The sequence below is a fragment of the Pseudorasbora parva genome, chromosome 22 (genome assembly GCF_024679245.1).
Source record: "Pseudorasbora parva isolate DD20220531a chromosome 22, ASM2467924v1, whole genome shotgun sequence".
Classification (NCBI taxonomy): Eukaryota; Metazoa; Chordata; class Actinopteri; order Cypriniformes; family Gobionidae; genus Pseudorasbora; species Pseudorasbora parva.
This window is the reverse complement of record NC_090193.1, coordinates 9,094,643-9,116,979: the sequence shown is the minus strand read 5'-3', so window position 1 is coordinate 9,116,979 and position 22,337 is coordinate 9,094,643. Positions and strand designations below refer to the sequence as shown.

The following is a 22,337-nucleotide window of genomic DNA, read 5'->3' as shown; positions in this document are numbered from 1 at the left end:
CATTACTACTAGATCAAAGCATTCATTACCCACCCAAGTTTGACAACTACTTCAATGATTTGTAAGTGATAAATAGTTATCAACTAATAACTTATCAACTATCTACTATTGATCTGTTTGATTTGCAAAATCAGATCAAAAGGTTGGACGTGAGGTTATTTTAGCCTACTAACCTGACTCCTCTTTCTACAGATTGGTTGCACGTGAGGGAAAAAAAAGCTTCCTTCCACTTAAGAGTTGTATACTTTTAAGCACTTTTTATTTTAATATATATCTTTACATAAATATTATTGTCTATTTTAAAAAACAATGATTTCGTATAGCCTATTGCGCTTGAGGGAAAAAGCTTCCTTCCATTAAGAAGAGTTGTGTATTTTTAAGCAATTTACTCTTTACACAAATATTATTTTCTACTTAAAAAAACTATAATTCCGTTATCTTTCTAACGCAATTAATGGCTCCGCACTTTCTAAATATCGTTGCACGTGAGGGGAAAAAGCTTTCTTCCACTTAAGAAAAGTTTAAGCACTTTATGTCGCTTTACTTTTTTTTTTTTTCTTAAAAACTATAATGTCGTTATTTTTCTGACCCATCTAATTACTCATCCGTGCTTCTAATAGGTTGAGCACACTTTTCTCAGAGATATTCAATTTTGATTATGCATATTGTTTTTTTAAATGGTCTTTCGTGTAGCCTAGTTCATATGACCACTTTGCAGTATTTCATCAACATCAAAAGCCTATTCAGTTTTATTGTACAAAATAAAATATTTTAAGTTAAATGCAGAGTAAGAGAGGTGAAGATCAATATTTGTGTAGCCTGCCTGACACAGTATTTTCACAGACGTCGAATCTCTCATAGACTACAGTAGTAGCCTATTTAAAATGCCATAAATGCATCAGTTATATTCTCAATTTAAATTACAGAGCCATCCCTACAACGTTTTTAGGTTAACTATAGAAGAGACTACTATAAGATTAGTGTGTGTCGGACTCGCAAAAACGGAGTGCGTGCATCAGAATGGTTGCATGATATCGGTCACGCTCAGCCGGGCACATTACGATGAACTTGAATGCACATTAAATGAAAGGCTTTTAGGAGATTATCCACACATTTTCCCCACGCCTTTATTTGAGACTGGCCTTTATTTGTTCATGCTGACCATGCCCCCAGCCACTATCAGAGGCCCAAGGTTTAATTGCCTACAGGCTTTTATTTGAGGAATATACGGTAATCATGTTTTGTAAATGATTAGTTCATTATTAACTAATTATTAATACATTACTATTATTAATAATACCTAAATTAACAAGACATTCGTAAAATGTAAGCATATGACCTATTAATCATTTATGAACATAAAATCATGTTTTGTAAATGATTAATTCATTATTAATTAATAACTTTTGAGAGACTTATAACTGAATGTTATTACATGAAACATTCTGGGTTGTTTAGAACGTTTTTGTTTACTACAAATTCCATGTGCTATTTCATAGCTTGGAAGTCTTGCCTATTAATGCACAATGTTTAAAATAATAATCAAAAACAAAACAAAAAAACACTGAAGCAGAAGGTGTGTCCAAACCTTTGACTGGTACTCATTTATATCTAAATAAATACATAACTTATGTGTGATTATATGGCTTTTTTTTTTTTTACTTTTGTATGATAATATGCAGCTGTTGGGTTAACACACACATGATATGGTAACACTTAATTTTAAGGTTCAGTTATTAACTATTAACTAGTTGATTATTAGTGTGCATATTACTAGGATATTGGCTGTTTATTAGAACGTATAAAGCACATATTAATGCCTTATTCTGCATGACCTTATTCTAAATCCCTTAATCCTACCTACCCAATACCTAAACTTAAATGTTACAAAAACTACCTTGCTAACTAATAAGCAGTAAATTAGGAGTTTATTTAGGCAAAAGTCATAGTGAATATGTGTTCCCCATACTAAAGTGTATGATATCAAATGTAAAACATGGGTCCGGAAGCTAAACCCGTTGGGAAGCACTTGTCTGTCTGAAGCAAGACTTTAGTTCAACACTTATTGTCGGTATTTGACATGTCAGATTTAGCATAATTGAATATTCCACACAGATTGTATGTCTGATCTTACTGAGCATGTTGAGCAGGCTGCTCTTGCCCGCGTTGGTGCTTCCAGCGATGACCACCTGAACACCACTGCGCAGGCGCTCTCCTCTCCGCTGATCTGAGAGGTGATTTTCCATATCGGTCTGCAGCTGCCGAACAGCTGTGTCCACTGCAGCAGACAAAACACTCAGCTCAACGCATCAAGGTTAAAAAAAAATATCACATTGATGCTGTAATTTTACATTTTGTAAACTAAAATGCAATATTTAAATTAACATAAGGGCTTTAACTCTAAAGGACATGGATAAAACATAACTTACAAATCCACAGAGCTATTGCACACTAGAAGTAGGTCAATGAGGAAAGACTATTTTTCATGACCTCTATCAGTGGCTTTACAGCCCGTTAGTAACTCTCAGAGGAAGAAGATGGTCTGTGACAGGTTTGTTCCTTGACGCACAAATGAAATCCCTCAATTCTCCAGAGCAAAAGACTCTGTCATGTAAATATAACACTTAAAGCATCTAAGTAACATTGGACAAATGATGGCAGGGGCATCAACTGTACATGCAGTATTCTTCAGGCACTACGACTATGTCTCTATATGGCCTGTCAATTGCGACATTCAATGGCCCTTCTCTCAACAGCTGCTGTGGTTTTACCAACAGGAAAGTCTCACAAAACATTCTGGAAATGAATCACTGTTTTAACCAATCCATTTAAGGAGACATACCATCATTTAAGATTCCATCCTCTATGAGTTCATCCTCACTGAAGTCGATGAATGCCTCTACGTGCGCCAAGCACTAAATTGAAAACACACACATACAACAATTAAGTCATAATTCCACAGAATGTAGTTCAGCGGTTTACTAATGCTTTGAGAACAGTTCAATAAACTAAGTTGATGTTGAGTAACGTACACTACCATTCAAAAGTTGGGGGTTAGTAGGTTTGTTTTATGATTTTGGTAATAAATTAATACTTTTATTCATCAATGATGCATTTGTTTGATCAAAAGTGATATTTATTGTTACAAAAGTTACACAATTTCTATTTCAAATAAATGCTGTTCTTTTGAAATGTCTATTCATCAAAGAACTACTGTTTTCAATATTGATAAGACAAAATGGTTCTTAATCATCAAATCAGCATATTAGAATGCAAGGATCATGAGTGCTGTAATAAATTACATTTTAAAATATATTGAAATAAAAAAACATTTCTTTTAAATCATAATAATATTTCACAATATTACTATTTAGGGCCCAAGCCCTGAAAGGGCGCAGAGCCCTATTGTTCTTCTAAGGATTATTATTAGGGCCCAAGCCCTGAAAGGGCGCAGAGCCCTATTGTTCTTCTAAGGATTATTATTAGGGCCCAAGCCCTGAAAGGGCGCAGAGCCCTATTGTTCTTCTAAGGATTATTATTATTATTATTATTATTATTATTATTTTAACCCGACTATTTGGGCATTTTCAAGGCCCTTCCCATGCTCGAAAACTCTTGAAACTTTGCACACGCATCAGAATGCGCGGCCATCAGGGCCGGGCTGAGGCTGGGACCCGGGCGTGGCAGGGGGGCTCGACAGCGCCCCCTAAAGTGGGGTCTGAAAACGGGGTCTATAAATAAAACACACTTGCACGTACATATATGAAACTCGGTACACATATAGAGCTCATCGGGCCGAACAACTTTCGTGCTCTAAGTTATGTGTCAGCCCAACAGGAAGTGAGCTATTATGGGTTGTTCAGAAAACGCATGCTCTGGAATTTGCGATACTCCTCCTAGACGATTGACCCGATCAGCACCAAACTCGGACAGCATGAAGTCAAGACACTGAGGATGCTAAATTGCGAGCAACTTTTTGATATCTCAAACGGTTTGGCCGTGGCGAAGAGACGAATTTATAGCGAGAAAAAGGAAACAGGAAGTGTTTTAAAACTTTTGCATACATTAATTCATTTTGATGAAACTTCAGCTTTGTGTTCGTTGTAAGAGGCTGATCACATTGATATGACTTTTGTGAGACAAAGTTATAGCGCCACCAACTGGCAGCAGGAAGTGTCACTTTTGTCCAAAGTGGGGGGTTAGTTTTATCTGCAGTCACCAAACTTGGTATATATATTGTACTTTTCGAGCCGGACAACTTTCTAATTTACAGTCATTAGCTCTGACCAACAGGAAGTCAGATAATTTGGTTGGAAGATAACACAAAGTGGAAAGCGAGCTCTGAGTTTTTACCTTCTCCTCAAAAGCGATTCATTCAATCTCCTCCAAACTCGGACAACATGAAGTAAATATACAGAAGATGCTAAAATGTGAACGGTTATTGGATATCTCAAACGGTTTTCCCTTAGTAAAAGCCTAAAAAAGACCAAATTGGGACACAAGTAATGGTTCATAAATAAGGCTATACTCCCACCTGCTGGTTATTCTATATATCACACTGTTTTTTTTTTCCTGTTTTTTCAACACTCATGCTCTCCCTTAAATGACCAGTAGAGGGCAATATTGTATAAGTTTTCAAGCAAAAAACCTTGCCTCTGTGTGTGTGTGTGAATGGTTTTCTAGCCTGGTGGGGACTTAAACCTGAAGGCACACAGACTCATGGGGACTTCCCAATGGGTACAAAAGCTTATAAATCACACAGAATGAGTTCTTTTGAAGAAAGTTTTGTGTGATGGGTAGGTTTTGGGGCAGGGGCAGTGTAGGATGACAGAATATATGGTTTGTACAGCATAAAAACCATTACGTCTATGAGTCCCCAGAAAGATAGTGAACCAGACATGAGTGTGTGTGTATGTGTGTGTGTTTGTGGGTGGGTGTGTGTGTTGTGGATGGGGGATGGGGGATGGTGGATGGGCTTAACTGATAAGAGTTGCCTGCAGCATACTTCAGCATTACTACTGTGTGTGTGCGTGTTCTTTTTTCTAGCCTGGTGGGGACTTCAACCTGAATGCACACAGACTCATGGAGACACGTGTCACTGATTTCTACAGTGTGTGTGTGTGTGTGTGTGTGTGTGTGTGTGTGTGTGTGTGTGTGTGTGTGTGTGTGTGTGTGTGTGTGTGTGTGTGTGTGTGTGTGTGTGTGTGTGTGTGTGTGTGTGTGTGTGTGTGTGTGTGTGTGTGTGTGTGCGCGTGTGTGTGTTCTTTTTTCTAGCCTGGTGGGGACTTCAACCTGAATGCACACAGACTCATGGGGACATGTGTCACTGATTTCTACAGTGTGTGTGTGTGTGTGTGTCTGTGTGTGTCTGTGTGTGTGTGCCACTCTTCTGTCTAAAAAGATTACCTCTCAATGCTGTGCTTTGGCCTGCATTAAAGGATAAAACATATTATTCTGGGTTTGAATAAAAAAATAAATGTATAAAACCAGTTTATTTGTAGGGCATTGACAATATTGTTTTATATAATTAGCTAAATATTTGTGTAAATACAAATAATTATTAATAAAAAATATATAAATATAAAAAAACATTACTAACAAAGGAAAAAACACATTTGAGTGTCTTTAAAAAAAAAAAAAGTAGTGTAACTTAAAAATTAGAAGATTAATGCCTTTTGTTTAAGGACAAAAATGAGAACCAATAAGCTATTGGTTTGATTTTGTGTCTCTGTCACAACCCCCCCCCCCCCCCCCCCCCTCTCAGGATCACTCTATGTGTGTGTGTGTGTGTGTGTGGAGGGGATCTCTCTCACTCTGTGTGTGTGTGTGTGTGTGTGTGTGTGTGTGTGTGTGTGTGTGTGTGTGTGTGTGTGTGTGTGTGTGTGTAGGGGGTCTCTCTCACTCTGTGTGTGTGTGTCACCTTGTCTCTTGTTTTTTCATAATTTAACCCTTTCATATCATAGGCTATCACAAATATCTATCACTTTATTGTGAAAAATAAGTAAAACAAAAACATATATTATATCTTTAATTAAATACTGGTCTTGTGAACTTACAAAATTTTGAGCTGCAAAAAATACATTTGCACATAATTGAAAGTGATATGCTAAATACTTTTCTATAACATGGGCTTTAAAGAAGGTCATGTGCTGTGTTTGCAAAGGTCACGTATGACACCTCTTTAAACTAATTATTTATTGATAGAATTCAAATGGATAAAAAAAAATGTTTCACATGATCTTATAAAAGTGGCTGTTTATAATAAACTTCCATAAATTATATGCACGGATATTACTCTTACCTGACACCGATATTAAAATCATTGTTGCGGTCTCTGTGATTTGGCTTAATTTATTTTTAAGAGAAGTGTAAGGATAATACAACATCAGCATTTGGACAGTATTCTGCACTCATTTTGAAATTGACATTTGACGTCATCTGACATAAAATTAATGAATAAAATGTAATTGATCTCAGAGATGTGAGTGTTGTGGTTCCTGGTCATAGCGGCACCAGTTGCTGCAGTTAATGAGGTGAATTCAAATGACTTTGACATAGTCCCTTTATTTATTTTTTCCCATATTAAATGCCTATTGGCCTGCTGTGCACAGTTAAACTGATGCCACCAGGGTGGCGGTGCCACCGGCTTGGGCCCGTCATCGCTGCTCGTTATTATTATTATTATTATCTTTTCGCCTTTTGGGCATTTTTGGGGCCCTTCCCATGCTCGAAAACTCTTGAAACTTTGCACACGCATTGGAATGCGCGGCCAACAGGGTCTGGCAAAGGCCTTTGCCCCGGGCGTGGCAGGGGGGCTCAACAGCGCCCCCTTGAAAAACTGGGTCTATATATTAAACACACTTGCACGTACATGTATGAAACTCGGTACACATATAGATCTCATCGGGCCAAACAACATCCGCACTCATAGTCATAAGCTTCGCCCAACAGGAAGTGAGCTATTATGGGTTGTTCGGAAAACGCATGCTCTGGAATTTGCGATACTCCTCCTAGACGATTCACCCGATCAGCACCAAACTCGGTCAGCATGAAGTCAACACACTGAGGATGCTAAATTGCAAGCAACTTTTTGATATCTCAAACGGTTTGGCCGTGGCGAAGAGACAAATTTATGGCGAGAAAAGGGAAACAGGAAGTGTGTTATAACTTTTGCATACATTAATTCATTTTGATGAAACTTCAGCTGTGTGTTCGTTGTAAGAGGCCGATCACATGGATATGACTTTTGTGAGTCAAAGTTATAGCGCCACCAACTGGCAGCAGGAAGTGTGTCACTTTTGTCCAAAGTGGGGGGGTTAGTTTTATCTACATTCACCAAACTCGGTATATATATTGTACATTTCGAGCCGGACAACTTTCCAATTTACAGTCATTAGCTGTGACCAACAGGAAGTCAGATAATTTGGTTGGAAGATAACAAGAAGTGGCAAAGCGAGCTCTGAGTTTTTACCTTCTCCTCAAAAGCGATTCATTCAATCTCCTCCAAACTCGGACAACATAAAGTAAATATACAGAAGATGCTAAAATGCGAACGGTTATTGGATATCTCAAACGGTGTTCCCGTAGCAAAAGCCTAAAAAACACAAAATAAGAACACAAGTGCCTGGTTCATAAATAAGGCTATACTCCCACCTGCTGGTTATTCTCTATATCACACTGTTTTTTTGTTTTGTTTTTTTTTCAACACTTATGCTCTCACTTAAATGACCAGTAGAGGGCAATATTGTATAAGTTTTCAAGCAAAAAAACCTTACCTCTGTGTGTGTGTGTGAATGGTTTTCTAGCCTGGTGGGGACTTAAACCTGAATGCACACAGACTCATGGGGACTTCCCAATGGGTACAAAAGCTTATAAATCAAACAGAATGAGTTACTTTGAAAAGGTGAAAATGCAGAAAGTTGTGTGATGGGAAGGTTTTGGGGTAGGAGCAGTGTAGGAGGACAGAATATATGGTTTGTACAGCATAAAAACCATTACATCTATGGTGAGTCCCCAGAAAAAGATAGTGAACCAGACATGAGTGTGTGTGTGTGTGTGTGTGTGTGTGTGTGTGTGTGTGTGTGTGTGTGTGTGTGTGTGTGTGTGTGTGTGTGTGTGTGTGTGTGTGAGGGGCAGGGGCAGGGGTGGGGGGGGGTGAAGGGGGGTGTTGTGGATGGGGGGATGGGCTGAGCTGATTTGAGTTGCCTGCAGCATACTTCAGCATTACTACTGTGTGTGTGTGTGTGTGTGTGTGTGTGTGTGTGTGTGTGTGTGTGTGTGTGTGTGTGTGTGTGTGTGTGTGTGTTGTTCTAGCCTGGTGGGGACTTCAACCTGAATGCACACAGACTCATGGGGACACGTGTCACTGTAGGGGCCTAAATTGAGGTCCCAATGGGTACAAAAGCTTATAAATCATAGAGAATGAGTTCTTTTGAAAATGTAAAAATGCAGAAAGTTTTGTGAAATGGGTAGGTTTAGGGGTAGGGGCAGGAGGACAGAATATATGGTTTGTAAAGCATAAAAACCATTACGTCTATGAGTCCCCAGAAAGATAGTGAACCAGACATGAGTGTGTGTGTGTGTGTGTGTGTGTGTGTGTGTGTGTGTGTGTGTGTGTGTGTGTGTGTGTGTGTGTGTGTGTGTGTGTGTGTGTGTGTGTGTGTGTGTGTGCGTGTGCGCTAAAAAGATTACCTCTCAATGCTGTGCTTTGGCCTGCATTAAAGGATAAAACATATTATTCTGGGTTTGAATAAAAAAATAAATGTATAAAACCAGTTTATTTGTAGGGCATTGACAATATTGTTTTATATAATTAGTTAAATAATTGTGTTAATACAAATAATTATTAATAAAACATAAATATTTAAAAAAAAATACTAACAAAGGAAAAAACACATTTAATTGTCTTTTTCAACAAAAAGTAATTGGTGTGTGTAACTTAAAAATGAGAAGATTAATGTTTAAGGACAAAAATGATAACCAATGAGCTACCGGTATATAGAATAACCAGAAGTTGGGAGTGTAGCCTTATTCAGTAACCAGGTTGGATATGTCCTAGGGAACACTGTTTTGAAGATAAAACTATTGTTGTTATTGCAAAACAGTGTTTTCAGACAGTGAAATAAAAACAATAATCTCTCTCAGTTTAGATTTTGTGTCTGTCATTCCCCCTCCCCCCTCCCTCTCCCTCTCTTAGGATCACTATGTGTGTGTGTGTGTGTGTGTGTGTGTGTGTGTGTGTGTGTGTGTGTGTGTGTGTGTGTGTGTGTGTGTGTGTGTGTGTGTGTGTGTGTGTGTGGAGGGGGTCTCTCTCACTCTGTGTGTGTGTCACCTTTTCTCTTGTGTTTTCATAATTTAACCCTTTCATATCATAGGCTATCACAAATATCTATCACTTTATTGTGAAAAATAAGTAAAAAACAAAAACATATATTATATCTTTAATTAAATACTGGTCTTCTGAACTTACAAAATTTTGAGCTGCAAAAAATATATTTGCACATAATTGAAAGTGATGTCCTAATACTTTTAATTGTTTTCTATAACATGGGCTTTAAAGAAGGTCATGTGCTGTGTTTGCAAAGATCACGTATGACACCTCTTTAAACTAATTATTTATTGATAGAATTCAAATGGATAAAAAAAGTTAATTTCACATGATCTTATTAAAGTGCCTGTTTATAATAAACTTCCATAAATTATATGCACGCATATTACTCTTACCTGACACTGATATTAAAATAATTGTTGCGGTCTCTGTGATTTGGCTTAATTTAATTTTTAAGAGAAGTGTAAGGATAATACAACTTCAGCATTTGGACAGTGTTCTGCACTGATTTGAAATTGACATTTGACATCATCTGACATAAAATTAATGAATAAAATGTAATTGATCTCATAGATGTGAGTGTTGTGGTTCCTGGTCATAGCAGCACCAGTTGCTGCAGTTAATGAGGTGAATTCAAATGACTTTGACATAGTCCCTTTATTTATTTTTTCCCATATTAAATGCCTATTGGCCTGCTGCGCACAGTTAAACTGATGCCACCGGGGTGGCGGTGCCCCCGGCTTGGGCCCGTCATCGCTGCTCGCAGCTTTAATTATTATTATTATTATTATTATTATTATTATTATTTTAACCCGACTATTTGGGCATTTTGGGGGCCCTTCCCATGCTCGAAAACTCTTGAAACTTTGCACACGCATCAGAATGCGCGGCCATCAGGGCCGGGCTGAGGCTGGGAGCCGGGCGTGGCAGGGGGGCTCGACAGCGCCCCCTAAAGTGGGGTCTGAAAACGTGGTCTATAAATCAAACACACTTCCACGTACATATATGAAACTCGGTACACATATAGAGTTCATCGGGCCGAACAACTTTTTGTGCTCTAAGTTATGTGTCAGCCCAACAGGAAGTGAGCTATTATGGGTTGTTCGGAAAACGCATGCTCTGGAATTTGCGATACTCCTCCTAGACGATTCACCCGATCAGCACCAAACTCGGTCAGCATGAAGTCAAGACACTGAGGATGCTAAATTGCAAGCAACTTTTTGATACCTCGAACGGTTTGGCCGTGGCGAAGAGACAAATTTATGGCGAGAAAAGGGAAACAGGAAGTGTGTTATAACTTTTGCATACATTAATTCATTTTGATGAAACTTCAGCTGTGTGTTCATTGTAAGAGGCCGATCACATGGATATGACTTTTGTAAGTCAAAGTTATAGCGCCACCAACTGGCAGCAGGAAGTGTGTCACTTTTGTCCAAAATGGGGGGGTTAGTTTTATCTACATTCACCAAACTCGGTATATATATTGTACATTTCGAGCCGGACAACTTTCTAATTTACAGTCATTAGCTCTGACCAACAGGAAGTCAGATAATTTGGTTGGAAGATAACAAGAAGTGGCAAAGCGAGCTCTGAGTTTTTACCTTCTCCTCAAAAGCGATTCATTCAATCTCGTCCAAACTCGGACAACATGAAGTAAATATACAGAAGATGCTAAAATGCGAACGGTTATTGGATATCTCAAACGGTGGTCCCGTAGCAAAAGCCTAAAAAACACAAAATAAGAACACAAGTGCCTGGTTCATAAATAAGGCTATACTCCCACCTGCTGGTTATTCTCTATATCACACTGTTTTTGTTTTGTTTTTCAACACTTATGCTCTCACTTAAATGACCAGTAGAGGGCAATATTGTATAAGTTTTCAAGCAAAAAAACCTTACCTCTGTGTGTGTGTGAATGGTTTTCTAGCCTGGTGGGGACTTAAACCTGAATGCACACAGACTCATGGGGACTTCCCAATGGGTACAAAAGCTTATAAATCAGACAGAATGAGTTCTTTTGAAAAGGTGAAAATGCAGAAAGTTGTGTGATGGGTAGGTTTTGGGGTAGGAGCAGTGTATGAGGACAGAATATATGGTTTGTACAGCATAAAAACCATTACATCTATGGTGAGTCCCCAGAAAAAGATAGTGAACCAGACATGAGTGTGTGTGTGTGTGTGTGTGTGTGTGTGTGTGTGTGTGTGTGTGAGGGGCAGGGGCAGGGGTGGGGGACTGAAGGGGGGTGTTGTGGATGGGGGGATGGGCTGAGCTGATTTGAGTTGCCTGCAGCATACTTCAGCATTACTACTGTGTGTGTGTGTGTGTGTGTGTGTGTGTGTGTGTGTGTGTGTGTGTGTGTGTGTGTGTGTGTGTGTGTGTGTGTTGTTCTAGCCTGGTGGGGACTTCAACCTGAATGCACACAGACTCATGGGGACACATGTCACTGTAGGGGCCTAAATTGAGGTCCCAATGGGTACAAAAGCTTATAAATCATACAGAATGAGTTCTTTTGAAAATGTAAAAATGCAGAAAGTTTTGTGAAATGGGAAGGTTTAGGGGTAGGGGCAGGAGGACAGAATATATGGTTTGTAAAGCATAAAAACCATTACGTCTATGAGTCCCCAGAAAGATAGTGAACCAGACATGAGTGTGTGTGTGTGTGTGTGTGTGTGTGTGTGTGTGTGTGTGTGTGTGTGTGTGTGTGTGTGTGTGTGTGTGTGTGTGTGTGTGTGTGTGTGTGTGTGTGTGTGCGTGCATGTGCGCTAAAAAGATTACCTCTCAATGCTGTGCTTTGGCCTGCATTAAAGGATAAAACATATTATTCTGGGTTTGAATAAAAAAATAAATGTATAAAACCAGTTTATTTGTAGGGCATTGACAATATTGTTTTATATAATTAGTTAAATAATTGTGTTAATACAAATAATTATTAAACATATAAATATTTTAAAAAAATTACTAACAAAGGAAAAAACACATTTAATTGTCTTTTTCAACAAAAAGTAATTGGTGTGTGTAACTTAAAAATGAGAAGATTAATGTTTAAGGACAAAAATGATAACCAATGAGCTACCGGTATATAGAATAACCAGAAGGTGGAAGTGTAGCCTTATTTAGTAACCAGGTTGGATATGTCCTAGGGAACACTGTTTTGAAGATAAAACTATTGTTGTTATTGCAAAACAGTGTTTTCAGACAGTGAAATAAAAACAATGATCTCTCACTGTTTAGATTTTGTGTCTGTCATTCCCCCTCCCCCCTCCCTCTCCCTCTCTTAGGATCACTATGTGTGTGTGTGTGTGTGTGTGTGTGTGTGTGTGGAGGGGGTCTCTCTCACTCTGTGTGTGTGTCACCTTTTCTCTTGTGTTTTCATAATTTAACCCTTTCATATCATAGGCTATCACAAATATATATCACTTTATTGTGAAAAATAAGTAAAAAACAAAAACATATATTATATCTTTAATTAAATACTGGTCTTCTGAACTTACAAAATTTTGAGCTGCAAAAAAATATATTTGCACATAATTGAAAGTGATGTCCCAATACTTTTAATTGTTTTCTATAACATGGGCTTTAAAGAAGGTCATGTGCTGTGTTTGCAAAGATCACGTATGACACCTCTTTAAACTAATTATTTAATGATAAAATAATTCCATAAATTTTATGCACGCATATTACTCTTACCTGACACTGATATTAAAATCATTGTTGCGGTCTCTGTGATTTGGCTTAATTTATTTTTAAGAGAAGTGTAAGGATAATACAACTTCAGCATTTGGACAGTATTCTGCACTCATTTGAAATTGACATTTGACATCATCTGACATAAAATTAATGAATAAAATGTAATTGATCTCAGAGATATGACTGTTGTGGTTCCTGGTCATAGCAGCACCAGTTGCTGCAGTTAATGAGGTGAATTCAATTGACTTTGACATAGTCCCTTTATTTATTTTTTCCCATATTAAATGCCTATTGGCCTGCTGTGCACAGTTAAGCTGATGCCACCGGGGTGGCGGTGCCACCGGCTTGGGCCCGTCATCGCTGCTCGCAGCTTTAATTATTATTAGGGCCCAAGCCCTGAAAGGGCGAAGAGCCCTATTGTTCTTCTAAGGATTATTAGGGCCCAAGCCCTGAAAGGGCGAAGAGCCCTATTGTTCTTCTAAGGATTATTATTATTATTATTATTATCTTTTCGCCTTTTGGGCATTTTTGGGGCCTTTCCCATGCTCGAAAACTCTTGAAACTTTGCACACGCATCGGAATGTGCGGCCAACAGGGTCTGGCAGAGGCCTTTGACCCGGGCGTGGCAGGGGGGCTCAACAGCGCCCCCTTGAAAAACTGGGTCTATATATTAAACACACTTGCACGTACATGTATGAAACTCGGTACACTTATAGATCTCATCGGGCCAAACAACTTCCGCACTCATAGTCATAAGCTTCGCCCAACAGGAAGTGAGCTATTATGGGTTGTTCGGAAAACGCACGCTCTGGAATTTGCGATACTCCTCCTAGACGATTCACCCGATCAGCACCAAACTCGGTCAGCATGAAGTCAAGACACTGAGGATGCTAAATTGCGAGCAACTTTTTGATACCTCGAACGGTTTGGCCGTGGCGAAGAGACAAATTTATGGCGAGAAAAGGGAAACAGGAAGTGTGTTATAACTTTTGCATACATTAATTCATTTTGATGAAACTTCAGCTGTGTGTTCGTTGTAAGAAGCCGATCACATGGATATGACTTTTGTGAGTCAAAGTTATAGCGCCACCAACTGGCAGCAGGAAGTGTGTCACTTTTGTCCAAAATGGGGGGGTTAGTTTTATCTGCAGTCACCAAACTCAGGATATATATTGTACATTTCGAGCCGGACAACTTTCTAATTTACAGTCATTAGCTCTGACCAACAGGAAGTCAGATAATTTGGTTGGAAGTTAACAAAAAGTTGAAAACGAGCTCTGAGTTTTTACCTTCTCCTCAAAAGGGGATTCATTCAATCTCCTTCAAACTCGGACGACATGAAGTAAATATACAGAAGATGCTAAAATGCGAACGGTTATTGGATATCTCAAACGGTGTTCCCGTAGCAAAAGCTTAAAAAATACAAAAGAGAGACACAAGTAACTGGTTCATAAATAAGGCTATACTCCCACCTGCTGGTTATTCTTTATAGCACACTGTGTTTTTTTTTTTTTTTTTTTTCAACACATGCTCTCCCTTAAATGTCCAGTAGAGGGCAATATTGTATAAGTTTTCAAGCAAAAAAACCTTACCTCTGTGTGTGTGTGTGAATGGTTTTCTAGCCTGGTGGGGACTTAAACCTGAATGCACACAGACTCATAGGGACTTCCCAATGGGTACAAAAGCTTATAAATCAGACAGAATGAGTTCTTTTGAAAAGGTGAAAATGCAGAACGTTGTGTGATGGGTAGGTTTAGGGGTAGGAGCAGTGTAGGAGGACAGAATATGGTTTGTACAGCATAAAAACCATTATGTCTATGGTGAGTCCCCAAATAGATAGTGAACCAGACATGAGTGTGTGTGTGTGGGGGGTGGATGGGCTGAACTGATAAGAGTTGCCTGCAGCATACTTTAGCATTACTAGTGTGTGTGTGTGTGTGTGTGTGTGTGTGTGTGTGTGTGTGTGTGTGTGTGTGTGTGTGTGTTCTTTTTTCTAGCCTGGTGGGGACTTCAACCTGAATGCACACAGACTCATGGGGACATGTGTCACTGATTTCTACAGTGTGTGCGTGTGTGTGTGTGTGTGTGGGGGGGGGTTGTTGTGGATGGGGGATGGTGGATGGGCTTAACTGATAAGAGTTGCCTGCAGCATACTTCAGCATTACTACTGTGTGTGTGTGTGTGTGTGTGTGTGTTCTTTTTTCTAGCCTGGTGGGGACTTCAACCTGAATGCACACAGACTCATTGGGACACGTGTCACTGGTTTCTTCAGTGTGTGTGTGTGTGTGTGTGTGTGTGTGTGTGTGTGTGTGTGTGTATGTGTGTGTGTGTGTGTGTGAGAGCCACTCTTCTGTCTAAAAAGATTACCTCTCAATGCTGTGCTTTGGCCTGCATTAAAGGATTAAACATATTATTCTGGGTTTGAATAAAAAAAAATCATGTATAAAACCAGTTTATTTGTAGGGCATGGACAATATTGTTTTATATAATTAGTTAAATAATTGTGTTAATACAAATAATTATTAATAAAAAAATATAAATATTAAAAAAACATTACTAACAAAAGAAAAAACACATTTAATTGTCTTTAAAAAGAAAAGGAAAAAAAAAGTAGTGTGTGTAACTTAAAAAATGAGAAGATTAATGCCTTTTGTTTAAGGACAAAAATGAGAACCAATGAGCTACCGGCATATAGAATAACCAGAAGGTGGAAGTGTAGCCTTATTTAGCAACCAGGTTGGATATGTCCTAGGGAACACTGTTTTGAAGATAAAACTATTGTTGTTATTGCAAAACAGTGTTTTCAGACAGTGAAATAAAAACAATGTTCTCTCACTGTTTAGATTTTGTGTCTGTCATTCCCCCCTCCCCCCCCCCCCCTTCTCTCTCAGGATCACTCTGTGTGTGTGTGTGTGTGTGTGTGTGTGTGTGTGTGTGTGTGTGTGTGTGTGTGTGTGTGTGTGTGTGTGTGTGTGTGTGTGTGTGTGTGTGTGTGTGTGTGTGTGTGTGTGTGTGTGTGTGTGGAGGGGGTCTCTCTCACTCTGTGTATGTCGCCTTGTTTCTTGTTTTTCATAATTTAACCCTTTCATATCATAGGCTATCAGCAATATCTATCACTTTATTGTGAAAAATAAGTTTAAAAAAATGTATTATATATATATATATATATATAACACTGGTCTTCTGAACTTACAATATTTTGAGCTGCAAAAAATACATTTGCACATAATTGAAAGTGATATCCTAATACATTTTAATTGTTTTCTATAACATGGGCTTTAAAGAAGGTCATGTGCTGTGTTTGCAAAGATCACGTATGACACCTCTTTAAACTAATTATTTATTGATTAAAATTCAAATGGATAAAAAAATATAATTTCACATGATCTTATAAAAGTGGCTGTTTATAATAAACTTCTATAAATTTTATGCACGCATATTACTCTTACCTGACACTGATATTAAAATCATTGTTGCGGTCTCTGTGATTTGGCTTAATTTATTTTTAAGAGAAGTGTAAGGATAATACAACTTCAGCATTTGGACAGTATTCTGCACTCATTTTGAAATTGACATTTGACATCATCTGACATAAAATTAATGAATAAAATGTAATTGATCTCATAGATGTGAGTGTTGTGGTTCCTGATCATAGCAGCACCAGTTGCTGCAGTTAAAGGGTTACTTCAGCGTTTAGCATATGGCTTTGTATCAGTAGAAACCCTGGAGTATATTCAAATTATTGTGCTTTCCCCCCTCATATCTCCCTGAGACGAGAGATTTATGCATTTTATTTCTGGAAAAATTCCTCCTATGATGCAAAATGACGATTTTTGCATCATAGGAGGAATGTTTGCCCAGAGGCTAAAGACTACAGCCAGCAGAGGGAGCCATTTCCGCATGTTTTGAATCCGGAATTGGGGGATGGGAGATCACACTCAGCTTGCAGGGAGAGCTCAGCTTGCAGACAGGATCATTTAAACGGAGCTATGGTGAGCAATGTAAGTCTTTTAACATCTCAAATTCATTTCTATGAAAGTTAAGCTTGCAAAGGCATGAACTGAAACACGTGCCAGACTGAACTCCTGTGTGAATGTATGCCGCGAGTGTAGTCGCAATTACCTCAGCTCTCATCACTCGTGCAGTTAGTGCTCAGTGCTGTGATACTCGCGCGGCGACTCACTCATTATATTGAACAGACAGGTTCAGGTTTTAATTGTAGTGTCTTCTCTAACTCAGTCACAGAAGTTGGTAGCGTTGGGAATGGCCTCACGGGGCAGCGAAGCATTCTGGGAATTGTAGTCTTTCATCCCCATGGGACAAAAATACATTTTCTGTCTTTTCTCAGTCTAGAAGACACCAAATTCAAAAATAATTTCACATTTCTACTGCATTGATGACACAGTTTAAATACAGATTCATCTTCCCAGCGCTGAAGTACCCCTTTAATGAGGTGAATTCAAATGACTTTGACATAGTCCCTTTATTTATTTTTTCCCATATTAAATGCCTATTGCCTGCTGTGCACAGTTAAGCTGATGCCACCAGGGTGGCGGTGCCCCCGGCTTGGGCCCGTCATCGCTGCTCGCAGCTTTAATTTTTTTTTTTTTTTGTTATTATTTATTATTTTTTTACGCGACTATTTGGGCATTTTGGGGGCCCTTCCCATGCTCGAAAACTCTTGAAACTTTGCACACGCATCAGAATGCGCGGCCATCAGGGCCGGGCTGAGGCTGGGACCCGGGCGTGGCAGTGGGGCTCGACAGCGCCCCCTAAAGTGGGGTCTGAAAACGGGGTCTATAAATCAAACACACTTGCACGTACATATATGAAACTCGGTACACATATAGAGCTCATCGGGCCGAACAACTTTCGTGCTCTAAGTTAAGCGTCAGCCCAACAGGAAGTGAGCTATTATGGGTTGTTCGGAAAACGCATGCTGTGGAATTTGCGATACTCCTCCTAGACGATTCACCCGATCAGCACCAAACTCAGTCAGCATGAAGTCAACACACTGAGGATGCTAAATTGCGAGCAACTTTTTGATATCTCAAACGGTTTGGCCGTGGCAAAGAGATGAATTTATGGCGAGAAAAGGGAAACAGGAAGTGTGTTATAACTTTTGCATACATTAATTCATTTTGATGAAACTTCAGCTGTGTGTTCGTTATAAGAGGCCGATCACATGGATATGACTTTTGTGAGTCAAAGTTATAGCGCCACCAACTGGCAGTGGGAAGTGTCACTTTTGTCCAAAGCGGGGGGTTAGTTTTATCTACATTCACCAAACTCGGTATATATATTGTACTTTTCGAGCCGGACAACTTTCTAATTTACAGTCATTAGCTCTGACCAACAGGAAGTCTGATAATTTGGTTGGAAGATAACACAAAGTGGAAAGCGAGCTCTGAGTTTTTACCTTCTCCTCAAAAGCGATTCATTCAATCTCCTCCAAACTCGGACAACATGAAGTAAATATACAGAAGATGCTAAAATGCGAACGGTTATTGGATATCTCAAACGGTGTTCCCGTAGCAAAAGCCTAAAAAACACAAAATAAGCACACAAGTGCCTGGTTCATTAATAAGGCTATACTCCCACCTGCTGGTTATTCTATATATCACACGCTGTTTTTCTGTTTTTTTTTTTCCTGTTTTTTCAACACTTATACTCTCCCTTAAATGACCAGTAGAGGGCAATATTGTATAAGTTTTCAAGCAAAAAACCTTGCCTGTGTGTGTGTGTGTGAATGGTTTTCTAGTCTGGTGGGGACTTAAACCTGAATGCACACAGACTCATGGGACTTCCCAATGGGTACAAAAGCTTATAAATCAGACAGAATGAGTTCTTTTGAGGAAAGTTTTGTGTGATGGGTTGGTTTAGGGGCAGGAACAGTGTAGGATGACAGAATATATGGTTTGTACAGCATAAAAACCATTACGTCTATGAGTCCCCAGAAAGATAGTGAACCAGACATGAGTGTGTGTATGTGTGTGTGTTTGTGGGTGGGTGTGTGTGTTGTGGATGGGGGATGGTGGATGGGCTTAACTGATAAGAGTTGCCTGCAGCATACTTCAGCATTACTACTGTGTGTGTGTGTGTGTGTGTGTGTGTGTGTGTGTGTGTGTGTGTGTGTGTGTGTGTGTGTGTGTGTGAGCCACTCTTCTGTCTAAAAAGATTACCTCCCAATGCTGTGCTTTGGCCTGCATTAAAGGATAAAACATTTTATTCTGGGTTTGAATAAAAAAAATAATGTATAAAACCAGTTTATTTGTAGGGCTTTGACAATATTATTTTATATAATTAGTTAAATAATTGTGTTAATACAAATAAATATTAATAGAAAAATATAAATATAAAAAAACATTACTAACAAAAGAAAAAAACACATTTAATTGTCTTTTGAAACTTTTCCCCACAGTTTAGACTTTACTATTGTTTTGCTGAAAATCATGTTTAATCTAAATCTCACTTTGCCTCTCTCTCTCTCTCTCTCTCTCTCTCTCTCTCTCTCTCTCTCTCTCTCTCTCCGTATGTGTGTGTGTGTGTGTGTGTGTGTGTGTGTGTGTGTTTGTAGGGGGATGGTGCCAGCTTCATTTTGATTGTGAAAAGATTAGCTCATTGCTGTGTGCTTTGGCAAGCATTAAAGGATAAAAAAATATATTATTCTGGGTTACAATAAAATTATAGAACCAGTTAATTTGTAACAATAGAAAAAACACATTTGAGTTTCCTTTTCAAACAATGAAGTTTGTGTAACCTAAAAATAAGCAGATTAATGCCTTTTATTTGTGGATGAAAATGAGAGCAAATGATATAGAATAACAAGAAGGTGGGAAGTATAGCCTTAGTTATGAACCAGGTTGGATATGTCCTTGAGAACACAGTTTTAAAGATAAAACTATTGTTATTGCAAAACAGTGTTTCCAGACAGTGAAGAAGAAAAAAAAACTTTCTCCCACTGTTTAGATTATTATTTTTTTGTTTCTTTCAAATCTTGTTTCTTTCGGAATTAGACTCTGTCTCTCTGTCTGTCGTTCCCCTCCCCCCTCACTCTCCCTCTCTGAATTTCACTCTGTTTGGGTTGTTTGTTTGTGTGTGTGTGTGTGTGTGTGTGTGTGTGTGTGTGTGTGTGTGTGTGTGTGTGTCACCTTGTCTCTTGATTGTCATAATTTAAACCTTCATATCACAAATAACTATCACTTTAGTGTGAAAAATAAGTTTAAAAAAAAACAAAAAATATACTATATCTTTAATTAAATACTGGCCTTTTGAACTTACAACATTTTGAGCTGCAAAATATACATTTGCACATAATTGAAAGTGACCCATTATATCCTAATACATAAAAAAAAAATCTATATTTAAATTTCATAATAGGTGTGGCTTGTGGTCATAGGGGTACCAGCTGCTGTGATACATGTGGCATATTAGAGCAATTTTCAAATATTCTCCTGTTTAAATGCATATTGCCTGTCGTGCACATTCTCAGCGGTATAAAAACATGCTGCATGTTTTAGAGAGGTCGACTTTGACCAGTAAATATGGCATATTCAGATGACTTTGATATCGTTATTTTAAATTTAATTACATTTAAACATTTAAAAGTGGCTGTTTATAATACACTTCCATAAAATGTATGCAGGCATATTCCTCTTACCTGACACTGATATTAAAATAATTTTTGCGGTTTCTGTGATTTGGCTTTATTTTTTATTTTTTTATTTTAAAAAAATATTGAATGCCACACATATTGAAATAAAAACAAGCATGCTTTTTGCTGCATAAAATTGGTGAACAATCACAAGCTACGGTAGGTCAAAAACACATAAAGAGAAGTGTAAGGATAATACAACTTCAGCATTTGGACAGTGTTCTGCACTCATTTTGAAATTGACATTTGACATCATCTGACATAAAATTAATGAATAAAATGTAATTGATCTCAGAGATGTGACTGTTGTGGTTCCTGGTCATAGCAGCACTAGTTGCTGCAGTTAATGAGGTGAATTCAAATGACTTTGACATAGTCCCTTTATTTATTTTTTCCCATATTAAATGCCTATTGCCTGCTGTGCACAGTTAAGCTGATGCCACCGGGGTGGCGGTGCCCCCGGCTTGGGCCCGCCATCGCTGCTCGCAGCTTTAATTATTATTATTATTATTATTATTATTATTTTAACCCGACTATTTGGGCATTTTTGGGGCCCTTCCCATGCTCGAAAACTCTTGAAACTTTGCACACGCATCAGAATGCGCGGCCATCAGGGCCGGGCTGAGGCTGGGACCCGGGCGTGGCAGGGGGGCTCGACAGCGCCCCCTAAAGTGGGGTCTGAAAACGGGGTCTATAAATAAAACACACTTGCACGTACATATATGAAACTCGGTACACATATAGAGCTCATCGGGCCGAACAACTTTCGTGCTCTAAGTTATGTGTCAGCCCAACAGGAAGTGAGTTATTATGGGTTGTTCGGAAAACGCATGCTGTGGAATTTGCGATACTCCTCCTAGATGATTCACCCGATCAGCACCAAACTCGGTCAGCATGAAGTCAAGACACTGAGGATGCTAAATTGCAAGCAACTTTTTGATATCTCAAACGGTTTGGCCGTGGCGAAGAGATGAATTTATAGCGAGAAAAAGGAAACAGGAAGTGTGTTATAACTTTTGCATACATTAATTCATTTTGATGAAACTTCAGCTGTGTGTTCGTTGTAAGAGGACGATCACATGGATATGACTTTTGTGAGTCAAAGTTATAGCGCCACCAACTGGCAGCAGGAAGTGTCACTTTTGTCCAAAGTGGGGGGTTAGTTTTATCTGCAGTCACCAAACTCGGTATATATATTGTACTTTTCGAGCCGGACAACTTTCTAATTTACAGTCATTAGCTCTGACCAACAGGAAGTCAGATAATTTGGTTGGAAGATAACACAAAGTGGAAAGCGAGCTCTGAGTTTTTACCTTCTCCTCAAAAGCGATTCATTCAATCTCCTCCAAACTCGGACAACATGAAGTAAATATACAGAAGATGCTAAAATGCGAACGGTTATTGGATATCTCAAACGGTTTTCCCTTAGTAAAAGCCTAAAAAAGACCAAATTGGGACACAAGTAATGGTTCATAAATAAGGCTATACTCCCACCTGCTGGTTATTCTATATATCACACTGTGTTTTTTTCTGTTTTTTTTCTGTTTTTTCAACACTTATGCTCTCCCTTAAATGACCAGTAGAGGGCAATATTGTATAAGTTTTCAAGCAAAAAACCTTGCCTCTGTGTGTGTGTGTGTGTGAATGGTTTTCTAGCCTGGTGGGGAC

General features: G+C 38.7%; 1 protein-coding gene across 1 annotated transcript in view; it reads right to left on the bottom strand.

Moving 5' to 3' along the window:
• gtpbp3 (GTP binding protein 3, mitochondrial) overlaps window positions 1-22,337 on the bottom strand; it is a 60,119-nt gene that overhangs the window by 19,974 nt on the left and 17,808 nt on the right. The window contains exons 5-6 of the mRNA XM_067431224.1: window positions 2,843-2,915; window positions 2,135-2,278 (exon numbers count right to left, since the gene is read on the bottom strand). Coding sequence (XP_067287325.1) covers window positions 2,135-2,278; window positions 2,843-2,915 — 217 coding nt within the window. The remainder of the gene's footprint in view (window positions 1-2,134; window positions 2,279-2,842; window positions 2,916-22,337) is intronic.